The 18,913-nt window shown below is 39.7% G+C and overlaps 1 protein-coding gene across 4 annotated transcripts in view; it reads right to left on the bottom strand.

The window, feature by feature from the left end:
- The window catches only part of TENT4A (terminal nucleotidyltransferase 4A), a 68,277-nt gene that overhangs the window by 27,157 nt on the left and 22,207 nt on the right, over positions 1-18,913 (bottom strand). For all 4 annotated transcript variants that reach the window (XM_075744773.1, XM_075744772.1, XM_075744776.1 and 1 more), the window contains exons 4-8: positions 18,176-18,296; positions 15,493-15,600; positions 14,641-14,769; positions 13,306-13,519; positions 6,701-6,827 (exon numbers count right to left, since the gene is read on the bottom strand). In XM_075744773.1, the coding sequence (XP_075600888.1) occupies positions 6,701-6,827; positions 13,306-13,519; positions 14,641-14,769; positions 15,493-15,600; positions 18,176-18,296 (699 nt within the window). The remainder of the gene's footprint in view (positions 1-6,700; positions 6,828-13,305; positions 13,520-14,640; positions 14,770-15,492; positions 15,601-18,175; positions 18,297-18,913) is intronic.

Genomic DNA, 18,913 nt, shown 5'->3' with positions numbered 1-18,913 from the left:
TTAGATCATTTCATAGTAACACTTTAAAAAGAAGCAATAATTCTCCTACTGGCTTAGCGATTACTACTTCATGCAACACCAAATACCAGATGTTCCATGTTTAGTCTTCCAACTTTAAAGCCATGTCAGTGTATTAGTACTGAAGAAGGCAGTCCAGCATTTTAAGCAAACATTGAATCAAATAGTATCATCTAAGTTACAAGCCAAATAGGTGCAGAAGGGCCTCACAGACAGAATGAACATCATCCACCATTTTATTTATGTAACAAATAAAATTATGCCTGCTGGAAAATAAAATCTCAAATTTTATATGTAGAATTAAAGGCGTGATTGTCACCACTCAGCAACTAAGGATCTGGTTTGTAATAGGTAATTCTTTGCAAACAACAGTCCAACAGCTAAGTAGAGCACATTAAGAAAGGAACAAATAAAACAGAGGATAGTATTTTGTCAATGTACACTCCCATGACACAGCAGCATTTTAAATGCTTGATGCAGTTCTGGTTTCTCAGTCTCAAAAAGGAAGTTAAGCCAGAAAAGACAGAATGAAGACAAGGATGGCCAATACTGCAGAGATTCAGCTGTGGCCCTGAAGTTGCAGTTCCCAAGACAGCAATGCCAGGACAGGACTCAAACATCCACATCCTGGGTCTCTTCAGCACTGGGACAGAGAAGGAAATCTTGCAGCTAAAATGTTTCATCTGAGAATGTCTTCAGAAAGATCTGAGCTTTTATTCCAGGATAACCCATAAATTTCAGAACAACTACTACTATATGTGGTCTTAGAACCAGAAAATGAACACAATCTCTTATGGAGGAGTTTGTCAAGTCTGAAGCTTCTCGGAGAACTTTCCCAGAAGCAAATCAATAGTCATGCCTTCATATACAAGGAAAATGAATTGTACAGGATAGTATTTTTATCAGCCTGGGTGACTGATATACCAAAAAATGCCTGCTTTCAAATAGGTGTAAAGAGTGAAACTACTGCTACACCAACAATTATGGCAGAGTTGACATACAGAACCTGAGATCTCACCTGGAAATTCTCTCACTATCTCCTGTCACAGAGAACAAACTCTCATTTTTGGCAGAAAGAGCGGGGGCGTGGGGAGGAAATCACTAAGTTATCAGGTATGGGGTTCAAAGGCAGATCCATGCTACATTGCTGGTACACCAAAATTAAAAACATTCATTATGAGACATCAGAAACTGAAAGGTGATTAAGGCTATACTGCCATATACTTAATATAGCAGCAAAAAATGTGGAAGTGTGATCAAACTAGATACTGCTCTCAAAGAACATCATTTCATACGTATGGGACTCAAGCACATCCATGGGTCAGAGAATAATTTTTTTTAAATAAACATTCTAAAATTGTGTTTATATCTGTTTTCAACACTGAAAATGCTTAGGAACAAAAACCCTATTAATCTGCCCTGCCTTTAGTATGAGGAAATTCCACACTTCCATGGGGTTTTTTTGGTTGAGGCCAGAATTTCTACACAAGACACTCCCACAATTCTTCAAAGATGCTTGTTTGGAAGACATGGAAAAAACACAGTTAACTGGTTAATAAAATTAGACCGCTCTCCTATGAAAGATGCCCTGTTAAGATTTTTTTCTCCTTAGTATTATCATATAGTAAAACCAGGAATAAGCTATTTACATACCTAGTTTATTTTATGATAAGAGTTTAGAAGTTGGGGTTTTTTTAAACACACTGCAAGCCCTCAGTTCACAGGGATATTTTTTAGCTGTCATTAAGCACAACTATGGTGCAAATAAATCTTAAAATCACTCTTAAAAGGCTCAGATTGCTGACATAAGATTCAGTAAAATCAAATAGCTAAAGCTTCAGCCAAGTTCCACATGAACGAGTAAGTACCACACCAGGAAAAAAACATCTAGTCTGTGAAAGTCAGTCAAATTAACTGTTCAGTAGGCCTTAACTGAACTTACGAAATATCTCACTGGTATTGGAAGGGAAATATAATCTAAAAAGCAGACTAAGGAGCACCTGAGAAGGATCTGCTTGAGCATGAGGATAAAAAATTCAAAACCTTTACCCAGACAAACACTCTGTATAGGAAAAGCTGATATTGCTGATACCTCTCTTAAGAGACAGCATGCATTCTAGTGACAGCCACCTACCATTCAAGATGTGAAGGAAAGGAAGGACTGTTTCAGACAGCATATTTCTACTTTCTATGTCAGCAGATCTAGCAGGCAAATTTAACATTCTCCTTGACAGCTCCCAGAGCTCCCAGGACTATCATGGCCAACCAGGGGCAACCCAAACCCTGTCATATAGGCCTGTCAGCAGTTAGATCAGTTGAATTGTATACTAGGAAGAGACCAAACAGTTTTAAAGCACAGAGATGGAAAGATCACTTTATGTATGGCCCAGACTACTGTTGTTTTGAAGATTACCACCTGTAAATGACAACTCCAGATGTGCCACAGCAAAACCCTGCCAAAGCTTCCTCAAACTCTGGTCTGTTGGCATGACAGTTCCTTTCCCTCATCCACCTGCACCACACGTCTGGCACAAATAAGGAGCAACCTGTTATCAACCTGCAATTCTAGGAACTGAAGAAAGGTTCCAGAAGTCTTAGTTATACTGGAAGGGCACATCACAGCACAACCAGTCTTCCATTGCTCATTTCATATGACCTCGACTGCCTCCAAAATGTAGCTACACTGCTGTTTAGAGATGCAGTCTTAGCACACATTTGTAACTGAACCATGCGACAGGCCAACGTGTAAGCCAACATCCTGATCTACAGATCTAAGTATTAACTTAAGGATGCATTTTTGTCACATCCATATCAGCATAACTTAAGGCTGTTAAATGGTACAATATCACTCTCTCCACCTTCCCGCAAACACAAACTCCTGCTGCTTCTCTTGCTTTTGATCTATCCATCACTTCTTGACATGACAGAAGTGTTGACGTATTTGTTTTCAGTCAGACCAGAAAGTTCATCTGACTCACATTCTGACTGCAGGATTGCTAGATCTGATCCAAGGCAAGTGTCTGAAACATACAGACTGAGAAGGAAGAAAAAGGGCAGCTGATATGAGATAGCCCACAGACAGTTAGGCTAGACAAGGTATAATATGAAATTGCACCTTAATATAGAGTCTACGTACAGGGTAGTAACAGAGTCCACTATTTTAAAGAACACGAATCAGTGAGAAAGAGTGTGTCGCCAAATATCTGCTAAGGTTTCCTGTGGTTTATCAAGAAACAGAATGTAACTGGGAAAATGGTCACTAAGTTGAAGCTTCATGTCCAAAGAGCAACGAAGCTGGTGAAGGGTCTGGAGAGCAAGCCTTGTGAAGGGCAGCTGAGGGAACGGAGTTGTTTAGCCTGAAGAAAAGGAGGCTGAGGGGAGACCTTACCACTCTCCACAACTACCTGAAAGGAGGTTGTAGCCAGGTTGGGTTGTCTCTCTTCCCAAGTAACAAGCAATAGGACAAGAGGAAACGGCCTCCAGTTGTGCCAGGTCAGGTTTAGATTGGGTATTAGGAAAAATTTCTTCACCAGAAGGGTTGTCAAGCATTGGAACAGGCTGCCCAGGGAAGTGGTTGAGTCACCATCTCTGGAGGTGTTTAACGACATGTAGATGTGGCACTCAGGGACACGGTTTAGTGGTGGACTTGGCAGTGTTAGGTTAACGGCTGGACTTGATCTTAAAAGTCTTTTCCAACCTAAATGATTCTATGAAAAACATCACTCCTTACAAACTTCTTCAGTTGGCTCACTTAAGATGACACACTCTTCTCTAGAGACAGGTTATGGCCAAAGAGTATACCTAAGCTACTCAAAGCACATACTGACACTGATCCTTACAAAGGAGCTATTCTATCCATAACTATGTTTTACAGCTAGACTCATGTCCCTCCGGTCCAAAATATTAAGAAATCAAACATGATTTTCAATCACCTTGGCTGAAGTCACAACACCAAACCTGACCTTGAGTGCAAGTTGTACAGATTCAAAAATGGATCAGTCTCCTCATTTTCCTGCTAGGAAAACCTCTCCTTCCAAGATAATGGGAATCTGTTTGCTCTAACAAAATCTACTGAACCATGAACCTTTCCTGAGTCATTCTTGAAAGAGGACGGGTGAGACAGGTTGGGGACAAAACAGTGTTAAGGTAATTTCTGTAGCTGTAAGAATTACCTTCAGGACTCAGGTGATTATTGTTTTCACTCCAACAGAAGACAGCTTCCAACTCCCACTACACTCCAGATATTATATTCAGAAGCTTGCATGAAGAGGCTGGTAAGAGTGATTTGATACCCCTTATCATTCTGTGGGACTTACTACAGAATGTGGGCAAGAAAAAGGCCGATGCTGAAGGACCAAAATCTGACTCTCTTTTCACACTGGAAATATCAGAAGCAGCGACTGGCTAGAACGCCTTACGTTAACTTAGGCTTGTGCTCCTTTGAGTTGGACTGACCCTGAAAAAGAGCGGTAACGATGATCACCCAGAAAGATTTGAAATCCACTGAGATTGTCATCTACAAAATAGGACTCTGTACACAGAATTTTTCCCTGGAAAGACTTGATATGAATTCAAACCCACTAGGTAGTTCAAGAACAAACTGTTCCACTGAGAGGAAAACTAGTCCAAATTTATGACAAAACTGAATAAACTCCAGTGAGCCTGGGAAGTTCAGCCTCCTGCAAGTTCCTACCCTTTCAAGTGCTCTTCATTTAGTTTCTGTTGATCCTTCTAGCAGGTCATATAGCTAGTTGCTGCTCTTAAAGGGACCCCATTGTTTACAGTTTAACCTACCACTAAAAAGCCTAGAAAAGGGAAGACATGGACCAGGACAAAGGGCTCCTAGATGACTGAGGCTGTAGATCAGGCCACTAGAAAAGTCCTTATACAGAGCCTGGATCACTCTGCCTAACAAGCGGAAGAAGAATCTGAAATATACCTGGATTACCCAAGGACATCAGGTTTAAATGAAAACTGAGACTGAACGTGGACTGCTGTTGAAGTTCTGCAACAAGCTTGTTATCAAACACCTCCACCTATACCACATCATCCACCTACAGGTCCTTTGGCATTGACAAGACTGGTGTTGGGGAAACTATTTGCATATAGGACTTTGTTGAATGCTGTTCCTCTTGCGACACCACTCCCTTTGACAGAACAGCATGATGAGTTCTGAGACTCAGACATCACTAGCAGAAAGACAGATCAGATGTAGAACACCTGAACACTGCTGCTGGGACTTCTCCCCGCATTTGAAATTGTGACAAAATTTAAACATTTTCCCAACTACAGTAAGTGTACATGTGAAGTGCACATACTGATGACATCTGAGGCTTCCATTATACATATTTACACATTACTTTTGATGTCTGCAATAATACAGGTACCTCATAAGAGAATGACTAGATCCTTTGGAGAACTACTGAGAAGTTTACAAAGGCCAGAACCCAAGACAGAAATAAAACTTCAGGAATCCCTAAGTTGTTCTATCTATACTTATGTAAGAATTAAGTTTCATTCAGCAACAACTGTCAGCCAGTACACATTTAAACAGATACACCTTTAATCTGTCTTAAAACAGGAGTCTCAAATGTCAGTGTGTAACACTATGTACCGTTCCTCCTGTATCTCCATGAATGCAGTCTCAATCTTCGTGAATTTAGTACCACAGAAAACCTAGAGATTCGTGGGCACTATTAAAATACTGTCAGTCTTAAATCCACAAGTGAAAGACCACGTCTGCTTTGTGGTAAACTTACTATAGGAGAACTATTTCACCTTCCAATGATGTTAATGCTGGAAGCTAACAGTTTGACTGTTAACTTTGAGTTTAGAATTTTATCTAGATGGTTTATGTGACTTGTTACAGTCATCCCTCCCTGAGATTAGCTGGGCAGCTCAAAGCCACTGGGATTCTAGTGAAGTCTCAGGGAAGAGACATCCTCTGATCTAGCCCCAATTTGTACCAAGAGTAACAACAGATGCTAGAGCAGATACATGAGTGAAAACACAATGTGGCTGACGTCTTTATTTTCTGTCTCCTCCCCCTTTCAAAAAACAGAAAACTAGCAGAGGTGAGAGCTGAGAAAGTACCATTTGTACTGGGTTTCTAAGACAGACATTAAGAACTGCATTAAAAATGGCACATCTAGAAGTATGCTACTTTTAATGGCAGTTCTGACATTACAGTCAAACTGAACTGAGTCTTTTAATAGCTTAATTACATATCAAGCCTTTTAAAACAGCTTATGGGAGTATGTATTAAAGAGCTAGGGAAATTTTTTGCCTTGTTGTGTAGTTTTGTGTCTAAACAAGCAATTTGATCACACACAGTTCTTTCTGCCATTGTAGAGACATACATCATAACCAACATTAAACCAGCAGACCTTCCTTTGAAATACTTTAAGCAGACTGTTTAAGGAAAGACCAATTATCTTCTGGCTCCCTTTCACACTAAGAGAACCTCATATTGCACTCATCCTGGGTGTTCTCATGCTGTCTTCATTTCAATGCTGCACATTAAGGTGTCACGCTCATACCACTGGGCAGCCTAAATTTCTGGGCAGATTTCAATACAGCCGCAGTTAAACATTAAATAACAATATTCCTTTTATTGATTTAGACCCAAACATTCCTAATTGATTACACAGACAAATGGATATTCAAAAAGTGGACTAATTACCTCTCAGAATCTCTATTTGGATATGATCTTGCAAGTGGTGATACTGCATGGCTAAGAACAATGTAGGCATAATCAAAAACTTGTTTCACTTGCATGGCACCGTAAGAACTTCTGCCAACGTCGTTTCCTGAAATAATGTGACAATCATCAGATCATCTTTTTTTAATATCAGTAACCAGAAAATTATTCATACTTAAAGCTCAGAAACCTTAACAATACAGCTTAACTCTGTTTAAACTGGTTAACTCATCCTACTCATATCAGGAACAACTAAGTGTGCCTATCTCAACAAAAGAGGCTAACCTTAGGAATGACACTTAACATTACGCATTCAATTTACCACTTTTAAAATACTGATGTGCCAGCGCCTGAAAGAAATAGAGATCAGCTTAAAGCTCTTACAGCTGTATTAAGAGGGGAACCTTCCAAGCTTAAAGCATGTCTCACTTACCAGTAGATTTTCTGTAGGCCAAATTCCGCTTAAAATTCCACTTGTGCAAGCACATTATCTTCATGAGGACAGGTATACTTACATCAACCACTACTTAACCTTATCAAAACTACAGATTAATAAATCAGCTCATACAGATTATTTATCTCCACAGGATAAACCACTTCATAAAAAACTGTCATAGAGGATTCCAGAAGTTTGTACAGCATTGTTCTTTGATCAAGTTAGTGGCACTTCTTGAGTGCCTCTCTTTAAGCATGAGTAACATTTATAGCAGAACTCCTTCCAATTCCAGTGCCATGTGCAAGGAACTCCAGGAGAACATGCTAATGCTTCTGTATCAGTGACAATGTACAAGCATTGGTCTCCCACTTGACAGCTAGAAAGATCCTACTATTACTAGCAAGAAGAAACTTTTGAGGTTTTTTGTAGATGTATGTGGCACCAGACACCAAAAGGTTCACTGTCATCACTCCATTTAAGAAACACAAGAAAACTTGCTTCGAATTACATGTCTAAAATACAGACTAGATCTTGAGTGGGTAGAAAGCTGCTTACAGTAAATGGTTCCCTCCTTCAGAATGATGCTTGAAATGCTGTGAGAACACTGGAAAGGGATGAACCACCAAACACGTTTATTTTAAGCTTGAAAATCAGATCAGGGCCCATGAACAGGTTTTAATGAAAAATCTGCTTTGAAAATTGATGGGTAAAGGACAGGATCTATCCTTTGGAGGACTGAATCCAATGAGGCTGAATTTGACTTCAGAGGTACCCTTCACTCGCTGAAGTATTTTGTCCAGCAAGCCGTTATAGACAAATATGCTGAGGTCTGCCATCCAGGGGAAAAAAACAGCCTTAGCTTTATTACTTGACAACACATTTTAGTCCAAGATTCTCCAACCATAATGCCACTTCAACAGAAAAACATAATCAATGAAAACAGACTGGGAACATAAGACTATTTTGGGAACACAGAATTTCTTCAGTAATTTACATGGTCAAATAAAAACTTATCAAGAAATACTTCCTGCTTACTGAAGTAACTGAGTATCTTGTTCTGAATGCACCACTGCAGTATCCAGCAGCTACTAGGCTCAAAATTACAGAAGCCTCTCTAAATGGCATATTTACAATTGGACTCCATCCTGAAGCAGAGACCAATGTGGGCCTAGAACAGTGAATCTAGGAATAAACACATCGTAGTTAAGTTCAGAGCTATACTATAAAGTAGCAGAGGCCTTCACAAAGGACTTGGTCCAAAGGCAGCTGAATAGACCAAGGTATTTCAGTGGTCAAGAACTCAAAATACAAAAAATGTTAATTCTACTAGAAGAACAATGATTAATTCAGTACAGGTTTTCCAGGGGCAGGACACATTGTCATGTCCTGCAATGATAGTGTCTTCTACATAATGACATGCTAAACATATATACAAAAGAGAATTAAATTGAGAAGCAATACAGAGATCGAATGTATATAAATGGCTAAAACCCCACAATTGTACCTAAATTCATGTCTATGTATGGTTGGACTTGATGATCTTAAGAGTCTTTTCCAACCTAAATGATTCTGTAAATTCACAGAACAGGAATACATACTTATACAAATTGCATTAGTCTAATCCAGTGCTAAGGAAGCTACATTTGATACACATCCTGCATGGAGTTACACCAAAATGAAGACACTGCTGCTACAAACTGTCGGTTACTCCTTGTGTCAGTTGTTGCCACCTCCACTGTTGTGCCAACAAAAGAAATCATGATCCTTCCCTAATCCACTTACGGCAAACTCAGGCAGTTTAGTTTAAACCACCAACGAAGTTGTGTATGAGTCTTGATTGAAGCAGATTTGAGAACAGAGGCAGGATAGCTCATGCCATAGCATGCCTAGGTTCCTGGATTGCCTCATTCTGCACCTGTAATTAGTTCATAAAAATGTCTGAATAAACAAGTCTTATTCAATTATACAGTCTGCAGAGCTTCTGGCTTGCACTGCAGCTGAAAAGCAGGTATGGAAGCCAAAGCTACTACACAAGCCACTGTGAAGTGTACCTGTCAGGTCTGTATAGAGGTGGCCCTACTCACTCCCAAAAGCAACTTAAAGAAGCCAGAACATGACATACTTGCAGTTGCTGTCTTGAATAGATTTTTTTTTCTAAGAGATCATTCTCATTAGCAGGTCATGTCTTACATACCTGAGCATCCTTCTTTTGTCACAATCTACAGACTGATCAGTTAAAGCACGTAACCCAAATGCTCTCACTCTTTAAAAAAAATCATAGACTTCAATCCTCAGACGTATATTAGTAGGTAACAATGGTGTGTGATTTCATGTATAATTCAATCCTCATTTTTTCTTACAAAGCATTCATTCCCTAAAGGAGCAGGTCTAAGATTTCTATCACTCGCTGTCAGCATTACCACTCCGACAGGTAGCCCTCCATTACCTGAAGCAGTTTCAAAAACATGGCCTGGAAAGGTAAAGGTAAGACCATGAGCTAGGACTGAAGCAGATCCATTTATGTTAAGCTATTATTAGGTAAGCACCTTTTTGCAACATTCAGCATTAAAGAGGCTTTTTCAGATGCTAACTTCAATGTATCTGTGTATTTTTATAAATGAATGTTTTATATACACACACATATATTTGCAGGTTCTAATGACAAATATCAGATATTGAAAAGCTGCAATGACTGACTTTGGGCAGCCACTAAGGCTAGAACAGATAATCTCAATAGTTGCTGCCAATCTCGAAATCTCATTACTTCCTGTATTTGTGACCCATCAAGATGCAGAAACAAGCAAACAAAGCGTAATTAGTCCTGCAAGTTAAAGAGTCTCTTTTCAAAGAAAATGCATTGAATTTAAGGTTTAGAATTTTTGTTAGTGCATGTAGCAATTCAGAATGAAGAACAACCTTGCATGAAGGGAGCTGTGCAGGTGGAACTCCAAGTCTTAACCAGTGATTTAGCTACTCTTGCTGCTGCCAGTCTGAACCAAGATCAAAATCATTACTGTTCTGAGAATCAGAAATGACTGAAGGACCTTGATAACCACGTGATTCACAAAGGCATAAAATAATAAGCTTCCCTAACAATCTGCTGAATAAATGCCAACTCTGTTTTACCACAGATTAAAGATCTGTCACCTGCAGAGTCATGTCTTCCAAGACAGAATACTGCTACACCAACACCGCACAAACCTCTTCTTGGATGATATCATCTACGTTGATCCAACATGTTCCTGCGAACAAACTTCTGAGTGCCTAGCTTTGCAGTGCTCCTAAATGAATGCTTTGACTTTTTACAGATCAAAGAAAGGACAACTACTTTGAGACACTGAAATGGTGGCAGCTACAAGATGTTTATAGAAACTCCCTTCTTTGGATGATGCTAAGGGAAAGATTTTCATCTCATTACCCTGTCCTATGACACTAACTAGATGAAGAATTTTAAGGTACATATGAAGATCAAGTATAAACTACTACTTTAAAATGCATCACTGGCTCGATTAGTCTGACATTTCAAATCCGGATACTATAATCCTCTAGCACCCAATAATCAGTCTTTTAGAATCTCAGAGGAAACCCTACAGCACCCAGGAGAATCTGAGCAAAACCCACTATGACCAAAACATCAACCCAACAGGTTGATGCCTGTTCCTTCCAAATCTAGGAACTAAGAGAAGGTACTGAGCAGGTAGAACTGAAGTATCATATCCTTCTGATTACATCATTTATCTGTTAGCCAGACATCACTATTTCACACTGAAGAAAAAACAGCTCCTCCAACTTTAAAGAACTAATCCCACTGAACTTAATCCTGTCCCCTACAAGACTGTCTAAAGCTATTCTTATGAGTTGTACCTTTCAGCATCCTATTGCTGAGCTACTGCATACGCACATCGGACAGACCTTTACACTACTTGGATAATCTTGAGAAACTGAAAGGGGTTTTTTTCCATCTCTGTATTTTTTAATCTGATTTCTGGATTAAGAAGGCACCTTTCAAAGTCTTCTTCCACAGCTTAACTAGAACTTTAGAGAAAGCTGTGATCAGGCTAAAAAAGATCACAAAAAACAAGATTAAAAACTTGTGTATACAGTGCAAAAACAGGTTTGAGGGAAAAACTCTACAGCAGCTTATGCTAACTTAAGTCAATAAACATCTGTGTCCACTCTTTACCAAAATACTCATTCCCACCTCCTCCACAGTACTGACACTGACCCTTAAGGAGTTAGACACTGACTGGATCTGACAACAAACTAATCAAGCAGAGATGATGACTTGTCAACTGGACAAGGACCAGAACCCTTGGAAGAGTTTTTTTGTACTGGAACACAAGCAGTAACAGAACTAAAATAATTAACAGAATTCTAGACGTCACCTACATACACTTGACAGGTACTTTTAGATACCGCAGGAATATGCGATTAAGTCTAGATCTAAGGAAGCTGCATTCATGAGATCCAATTCAAAGAGCCATCCTATATGTTCTATATAATTTTCCTCCTAGTTCTGAAGCTTTGTTGTAGCTGCCATAAAATATCCCTATGGGACACAGTGGTCAGATAACCAAGTTATCATCAGCTTTCATTTCCCTTGCCAAAACACTTTCTCTCCTGTAAGAATTACATTATCTCAGCCCATATAACCTCACCTCACCTAAATTTAATTCTTATCAACTCTCTGACAGCATATAATTAGATATGTTTCTTCTAAACTATAGTTCTTTGCTTCAGCACGATTTATGCTAGGAGGAACAGTTCAGAGCCCCTACTGGACTTGCAACTTATTTTTTTCCTTCTCTGAAGAAAAAAATCCAAACACTATTAGCTGTGATTAAAACACTGTGCAGCATATGCAACTTCTCTTTCAGTCCTCAGCACATTGGAAGGAACAGAACTGGAGGCCACAGTAAAGGTTTTTGACTCAAGAAACATGGCTTATGCTGCTACTCAAATGGGTCTTCAGGCAAGTAAGTACACAGCTATTGAAGGAAATCTCAATAATGCAATAAAAGTTCTGCCAACTCACAGCTATGCCTGGCCAAGTGCAACAGTCATGATGGACACAAACCAAGAGCTACAAACATATCAGAGATGTGGTTTGACAAATGAGTATCTTAGCTTGCAACCTGTTCTAGAGAACTACGAACATTCAGCATATTGAGTATTTAGAAAGGTGCCAGACTTCAGCTCCTGATCCATGGTATTTGCTTTAGAAGTGCTATACATAAGCAGTCTACCCACAATACATGACAGTATGGAGTTTGAGTGCCAATTACATTCTAGAAATATTAATGCTGAAGTACAAATTAACTGAAAATTGACTTTGTTACAAAGCTGTTTGGGGATTTCAGCTACTTGTGACAGTCTAAATAGAATCCAAACTGAGTACTATAAAGCTGGAAATTTTTTTCAGGAGCTCAGCCAAAATTAATCTTGATTACTTTGAAGGTTACTGAATCAAAACCAAATCTTAAAGGAAAAAAGTATTTTAAGTTACCTTCAAAAGCACATGCAATTATAACTGGCATTCTTTAAATGGCCCTGTGCAGCACAGAAGCCAGTTATGCAAACCACCCTTCTCACCATCGCCATAATACAGCTGCTCCCTTGCTACACATCCACGGATACACACCCATGTTTCTGTGCAGTCTCTACTGCACCGCCCTGCAGGACAGGTACCTCATCTGGAGCATTTCTTTCCCATACAGTACAATTTATCTGAAGCATGGCGTCACACACTGTGGCGGAAAAAGCTACACCTTCCATTCTCATATAGAACAATGGAGAGCTGTTCCTACTAATAAAACTCCCTTCCAGGATTTTCAGGACCTCTTTCTTTCGCTACCCCTTAGCACTGTTAAGAGAATTTTATTATACACTCAACACAGTTCTGAATATCCAATGCATTATCTATCTGCACTGTTTACAGGCAATCTGATTTACTCAGGCTATGAATCTTGGGAGACCTTCAGGTCCTTATCCCTTAGCCCATCTCCGTAACTGTACTTAGACACCAGCAACTGTCTCTTCTCAGTGCAGCTTCTTAACTCATTTGGCAGACTTTAGGAACTCTAACGTAAGCTGTGAGTGAGCATAAGTTGAGCCAGAGCTCTGGAATATTGCAAGAAGCGTACAATCTTACCAGGCAGGAGAGGATCTTCAATACATAGCATGGATGGTCTGTATCCATTAGTCATGACTTTCATGATTTCTTCTTTGGCAATATAGGCACCTCCATTTTTTATTCTAATACCAGTTTTCAAGTAGTTAAAATTCCTTCCATAGAGTTCAAAAAATTCTATCAGAAGCATTCCAAGGTTTTCATCAGCTCTTCTGGCATCAATTCTTGGATGCAGCTATGACACAGAACAGTTGTTAATTACTAAAAATTAATGTTTTTCGGACCATAACATAGTGCAACAAAAAAAGCTCTCATTTAAACAGTTGAGTATAATCTCTTTTCAAAAGTCTGAACAGAGTCATTAGTTCTTCATGCACTTAAACTACTTTCACATAACCAAGAGGGGGCAGCACTTCAGCAGTATCTGGAAGCCAAAGAATTCTTTCTTCCCTCCTCTTCCAGCTTTTTGAGGATTAGTAAATTCTTTTCCCCAAGCCAAAAGAACTGCATACTAGATTACAGTTTAGTAAAAGAGTAATACCTGATTTTTCACAGAAAATCCATCAGTCTTAATGGTTTCAGAAGCAGGGGGAGGGAAGGAAGGAGGAATCTATTTACCCCAATTAAAACAGAGCTCTTTTCTCAATATCCCCATATTATATACGGTATGTAAAATATATGGTAATATTTCAGTTAAACATTAACAGCAGCAAAATATGTAGGTTTTCCCATTATCACAGCTGCTGAAAAACACTAACATTGTACCTCGCCATACTCATACAAAGCTTACTGTCACAAAATTGTATTGAAAGAAGATATAACTCATTAGCTATTTCATCAGTTACCTACAACATCTGCTGGTTTTAAGTATGTCAAAGTCTATCCAACATATAATTAAAAAACAACTTGACTGTTTGATTTCATAATTTTAATAAATACTGAAATCAACTACTCTGCACATTCAGTATCACTAGCCTAGGAAGCAACAGACTTAAACTGCATCCTGGCAGATTTACAAAACACCAGTAAGATGATTCAGGTACTGGAACAGGCTGCCCAGGAAGGTAACATATTCCACATCACAGATCCTAGTATAGAAAGCAATGCACAGCCTCTATGCCATTCACAAGGCTCCTGCTGCTGTTTCAGTTCACACAGTGAACAGCAGTTCTTACATGTTTCAGAGGTAGTCCATAGGAGCTGCCAATGATCAAACACCTAGAGCCATAACAGTAAAGCTGTACATCACTGGGGGGGAGAGGGGGGGGTGAGTCTAAAGAAAGGGCACTATAACAGGGCATAAGTACAGAAACCAAAATATTTTAAAGAACACAAACAAATAAGGAACAGACTTACCTGCAGGAAACTAATTGCCATTAAAATTAGGCTGTAAGAGCTAATTCCACCAGTAAAAACTTCATTCAAGTCCCTCTGAAGGAGGAACTGTTTTAATACTAAAATCAAGTAAGGCAGCAAAGAGTATTTCTGCAAAGCAAAATAAGTCTTATCAATGACAATGTCAACATTCCAAAACGAAGAACTGCACAATCCCAACACAAGAAGAGTCATCTTCTAATACAAAAATGTTATTCAGTAGTATGCTATAAAGTGTTTCCACAGCTAGAACTGAAGCATACATATTTTTTATTCTAGAAACAGATGAACAGAATTCAATTCTTATTTGATCAAACAGCTTACATATCAAATTTATTTCCCCCCCTAAACAGGAAGATTTTTATATCCTTCTTTGAATGCCAGTGTCACTCATTATAGTCAAAGCTTTCCATCTAAACAGTACTTTTACTGCAGAGGATAAAAGTAAACTTGATTTTAAGTATGCAGCTACAGAAGAATTGTTTTTAGACATTGGTTAGCAACATAGTATTCATAATCAAGCATCACAAATTCAAGGTAAGCAAAACTTGAGCAGACTTGCTTTAGAAGCAAGTGTTAGTACCTATCTGCAGATGTAGATATGATTGCATAAGTCCTTTCAGTGTACAGGTTTATCCACACAAACACCTAGTACTTGAAGGCAACACTGAATAGGTACCAGTAGAAAATAAGTTAAAATATCCATGTTTAGTATTAATGAAAATAGTCTTCAGCAATAAATTTTCAAAAGTCTTAAGCCATACCAAAAAAGGTTAGCTAAGCATCTAGCACATCCTTGGTAAGTAGTATAACATTCATTATTATGGCTGATACCTTCATGTATTCCTTGATAAATCGAGCTGCCTTCACACCAGTTTCTACATTAAAACTGATGTCAACTTTCACTTCTGTCTCCTGGTCAGTAAGTTTTATTATTGGTACCTGAGAAGATTAAAACAAGGTTTTATGAATACCCAGAAATGCAACGCTGGTGCTATTCTCCAGCTTAATCAAGACACATGGATACTATCAGTCCAAATGAACGCAGCTATCAAGACAAGGAAACATGGTTTTGAGGAAAAGATAACAATCCTAACTTGACTGACAAGCAAAAGCTTTTTAGTGAGATGACTGAAAAACACAAGCATGTATGATCACATTAACTTATGGTCACTTGTGTAGTCTCCCATAGCTATCAGATATCTGCCTTCATAGCTGCAATATCAGTGTTTCGTAAGACAACCAAATTTACTTAATTTAATGACTCACTGCTGTGAATAGGAGACCTTCTACTCTCATAACCTGTGGGAACTGCAGTCATCTGACCCAGCACTGCACCATTCACTTGCTAAACTGACAGAAGACTAGCCTAGCAGAAAAAAATAAAGCACTGGTGGTTTATCAAGCTGAACTGGTTCACTGCAGAGTCAAACAAAAGCCAGAATGGTATCACTGATTTTGATAATCCCACTCATTCTCAGGTAACCCATAGATTACCAGACCTACTGTTATGTATGGCTTACTCCAACAGAAGCCATAGAAATCTTCTGGACCTAAAAGAGTCACCCAATTTCAGAGACCACAAAACGTAACAGCTTCCTAACAAAAGTTTGGAATAGTCTGCTTAGTCTCCTGGAAAAAACACCACTTGCTCAGTAACATAAAATTCTCATACTTTAAGTTTTTAGCATATTCATTGCTAAATCCGTTAGGCTTACAAGACAGATGCAAGAGATACCACACATCAGTTTCACAAATGTAATAAAGCTCTTAAGCAGAGTATTTTGGAAGGGAAAAAATGAACGTTAGGTTTGGAACACTTCACTCTGCCATCAGAAAGCAGACAACCTGAAAAATTGGGGTTTCAAGCTGGACAACTCTAATTACTGGTCACTGGCTAACCAAAGTCCTCTCAAAGGTCAGTGGAAAAACATTACACAAATAGTTAACTTATTTTACTAGATCTTTTGCAAATGCCCCATGTTGGGCACCAAAAAGGACTGACGTGGTTTACAAACCAGAGCCATGTGACCAAACAGAATATCACTATGACCAGCGACTGTTTCAATAACATTATGAATGCTTAAAACAACTTTGTTTTAACACACTTGGGTCAGACTTGTCATTATCACAACCCCTCAAGCTCCACACTGGGCACTAAAAAGACTGTGGTGGGTTGATCCTGGCTGGGGGCCAGGTGCCCACCAGAGCCGCTCTATCACTCCCCTCCTTCTCTAGACAGGGGAGAAAAAGTACAATGAAAAGCTTATGGGTCAAGATAAGGACAGGGAGAGATCACTCACTAGTTATCATCATGAGCAAAACAGACTGAACTTAGAGAGGGAATTCATCTTATTTATTACTAAGCAAAACAGAGTAGAGGAATGAAAAATAAAACCAAATCTTAAAACATCTCCCCCCACCCCTCCCATCTTCCCGGGCTCAACTTCACTCCCAGCTTCAACCTCCGCCCCCCCTCAGCAGCACAGGCGGACGGGGAACGGGGGTTACGGTCAGTTCATCACACATTGTTTCTGTCACTTCTTCATCCTCAGGGGGAGGACTCCTCTCATCGTTCCCCTGCTCCAACATGCAGTCCCTCTCACGGGAGACAGTCCTTCATGACCTTCTCCAATGTGAGTCTCTCCCATGGGGTGCAGACCTTCAGGAGCAAACTGCTCCAGCATGGGTCCCCCACGGGGTCACAAGTCCTGCCAGCAAATCTGCTCCAGTGTGGGCTCCTCTCTCCATGGATCCACAGGTCCTGCCAGGAGCTTGCTCCAGCCTGGGCTTCCCACAGGGTCACAGCCTCCTTCAGGTGTCTCCACCTGCTCTGGCGTGGGGTCCTCCACGGGCTGCAGGTGGAATCTCTACACCCCCTCATCCTTCCTCCATGGGCTGCAGTGGGACAGCCTGCTTCACCATGGTCTTCACCATGGGCTGCAGGGGGATCTCTGCTCCAGGGCCTGGAGCATCTCCTTCCCCTTCTTCTGCACTGACCTTGGTGCCTGCAGAGTTTCTTACATCTTCTCACTCCTCTCTCTGGCTGCAAAAGCCCTCTCTAACTGCTTTTCTCTTTCTTAACTATGTTATCACAGAGGCGCTGATTGGCTTGGCCTTGGCCAGGGGCAGGTCCATCTTGGAGCCGGCTGGCATTGGCTCTGTCAGACACAGGGGAAGCTTCTAGCAGCTTCTCACAGAAGCCACCCCTGTAGCCCCCCCCTCCCCCCCAGCTACCAAAACCTTGCCAGGCAAACCCAACACACTGACTTGCAGACCTTTAGTGAAAACATAAGCATAAAGTATGACATTCCAGCAAATACAGTACACAGAATTACTGTTGTCCATGTATGTGCTATTCCTAAGCATATACAGATTCTACTAAAAGCTCACACAGAGCAAAACATTGTGCTTAAGACAGTATCATTTGCTTCGTGAATTAAGAACACTATTTATCACCAACACCTTAAAGGATCTGAAAGTTTTTCAGTTCAGTAGTCCAAAGACTATTACCTACCGTAGCTTTATCAAGTACTTTAATGGAATATGGCTCAGCCACATTGTGTTTTCTTAGTGCTTGCTCCAGCAGCTGTAAAGGGGGCCGTTCCCATTTCCCAAAAACAACTAGATCAATATCACTAGACAAAAAGAACACAGCATGAGATCCGTTAAGTCTAAAGCATAATACTTCACACACACACAAAAAAAGGTAAAATTGGCATTCTACATATTACAAGTCCTCCAGGGTGACTATTTTGCAACTTTTAATCTAGGTTCCCAATAAGCTTCCTTTAGCAATGCTAAGTAAGAGATGGTCTAGTGTGCTTTAGGACTTAAGGTAGTATTCTAGTTTCTTGCTTCCAGTTCTTTGATGAGTTCTTTGAGCTCCTCTCCCTTTTACCTTTCATGTTCCCTCCCCTGACTTCCACAGTCTAACTCCATCCCTCACCTACCCATGTTGACAGGCATGTTAATAGTTCAAATAATTTTTATCAGTGATTGTTATTCATGGAAATGAAATTTCCAGTGCTTTCCTACTGAAAATTTAATTAATGTAAAGACAATATAGTCTTTAAGACACAGCTACACAGGTTTTCCGCGTCCATCTACTCAACCATTAAGCAATATAGAACAATAAACTAAAAGACATTTTGCTCTCAAAAAAGTGGGAAAACGCAGCTGTGATGACTCCTCTGACTTTGCACAGTAACTCTGTGATAAGTGACACACTCTCTATAATTCACCTTATTTAAAA

Source organism: Balearica regulorum, chromosome 2 (genome assembly GCF_011004875.1).
Source record: "Balearica regulorum gibbericeps isolate bBalReg1 chromosome 2, bBalReg1.pri, whole genome shotgun sequence".
Classification (NCBI taxonomy): Eukaryota; Metazoa; Chordata; class Aves; order Gruiformes; family Gruidae; genus Balearica; species Balearica regulorum.
Note: the sequence above shows the minus strand (reverse complement) of the source record. Positions and strands in the feature narration are given on the sequence as shown.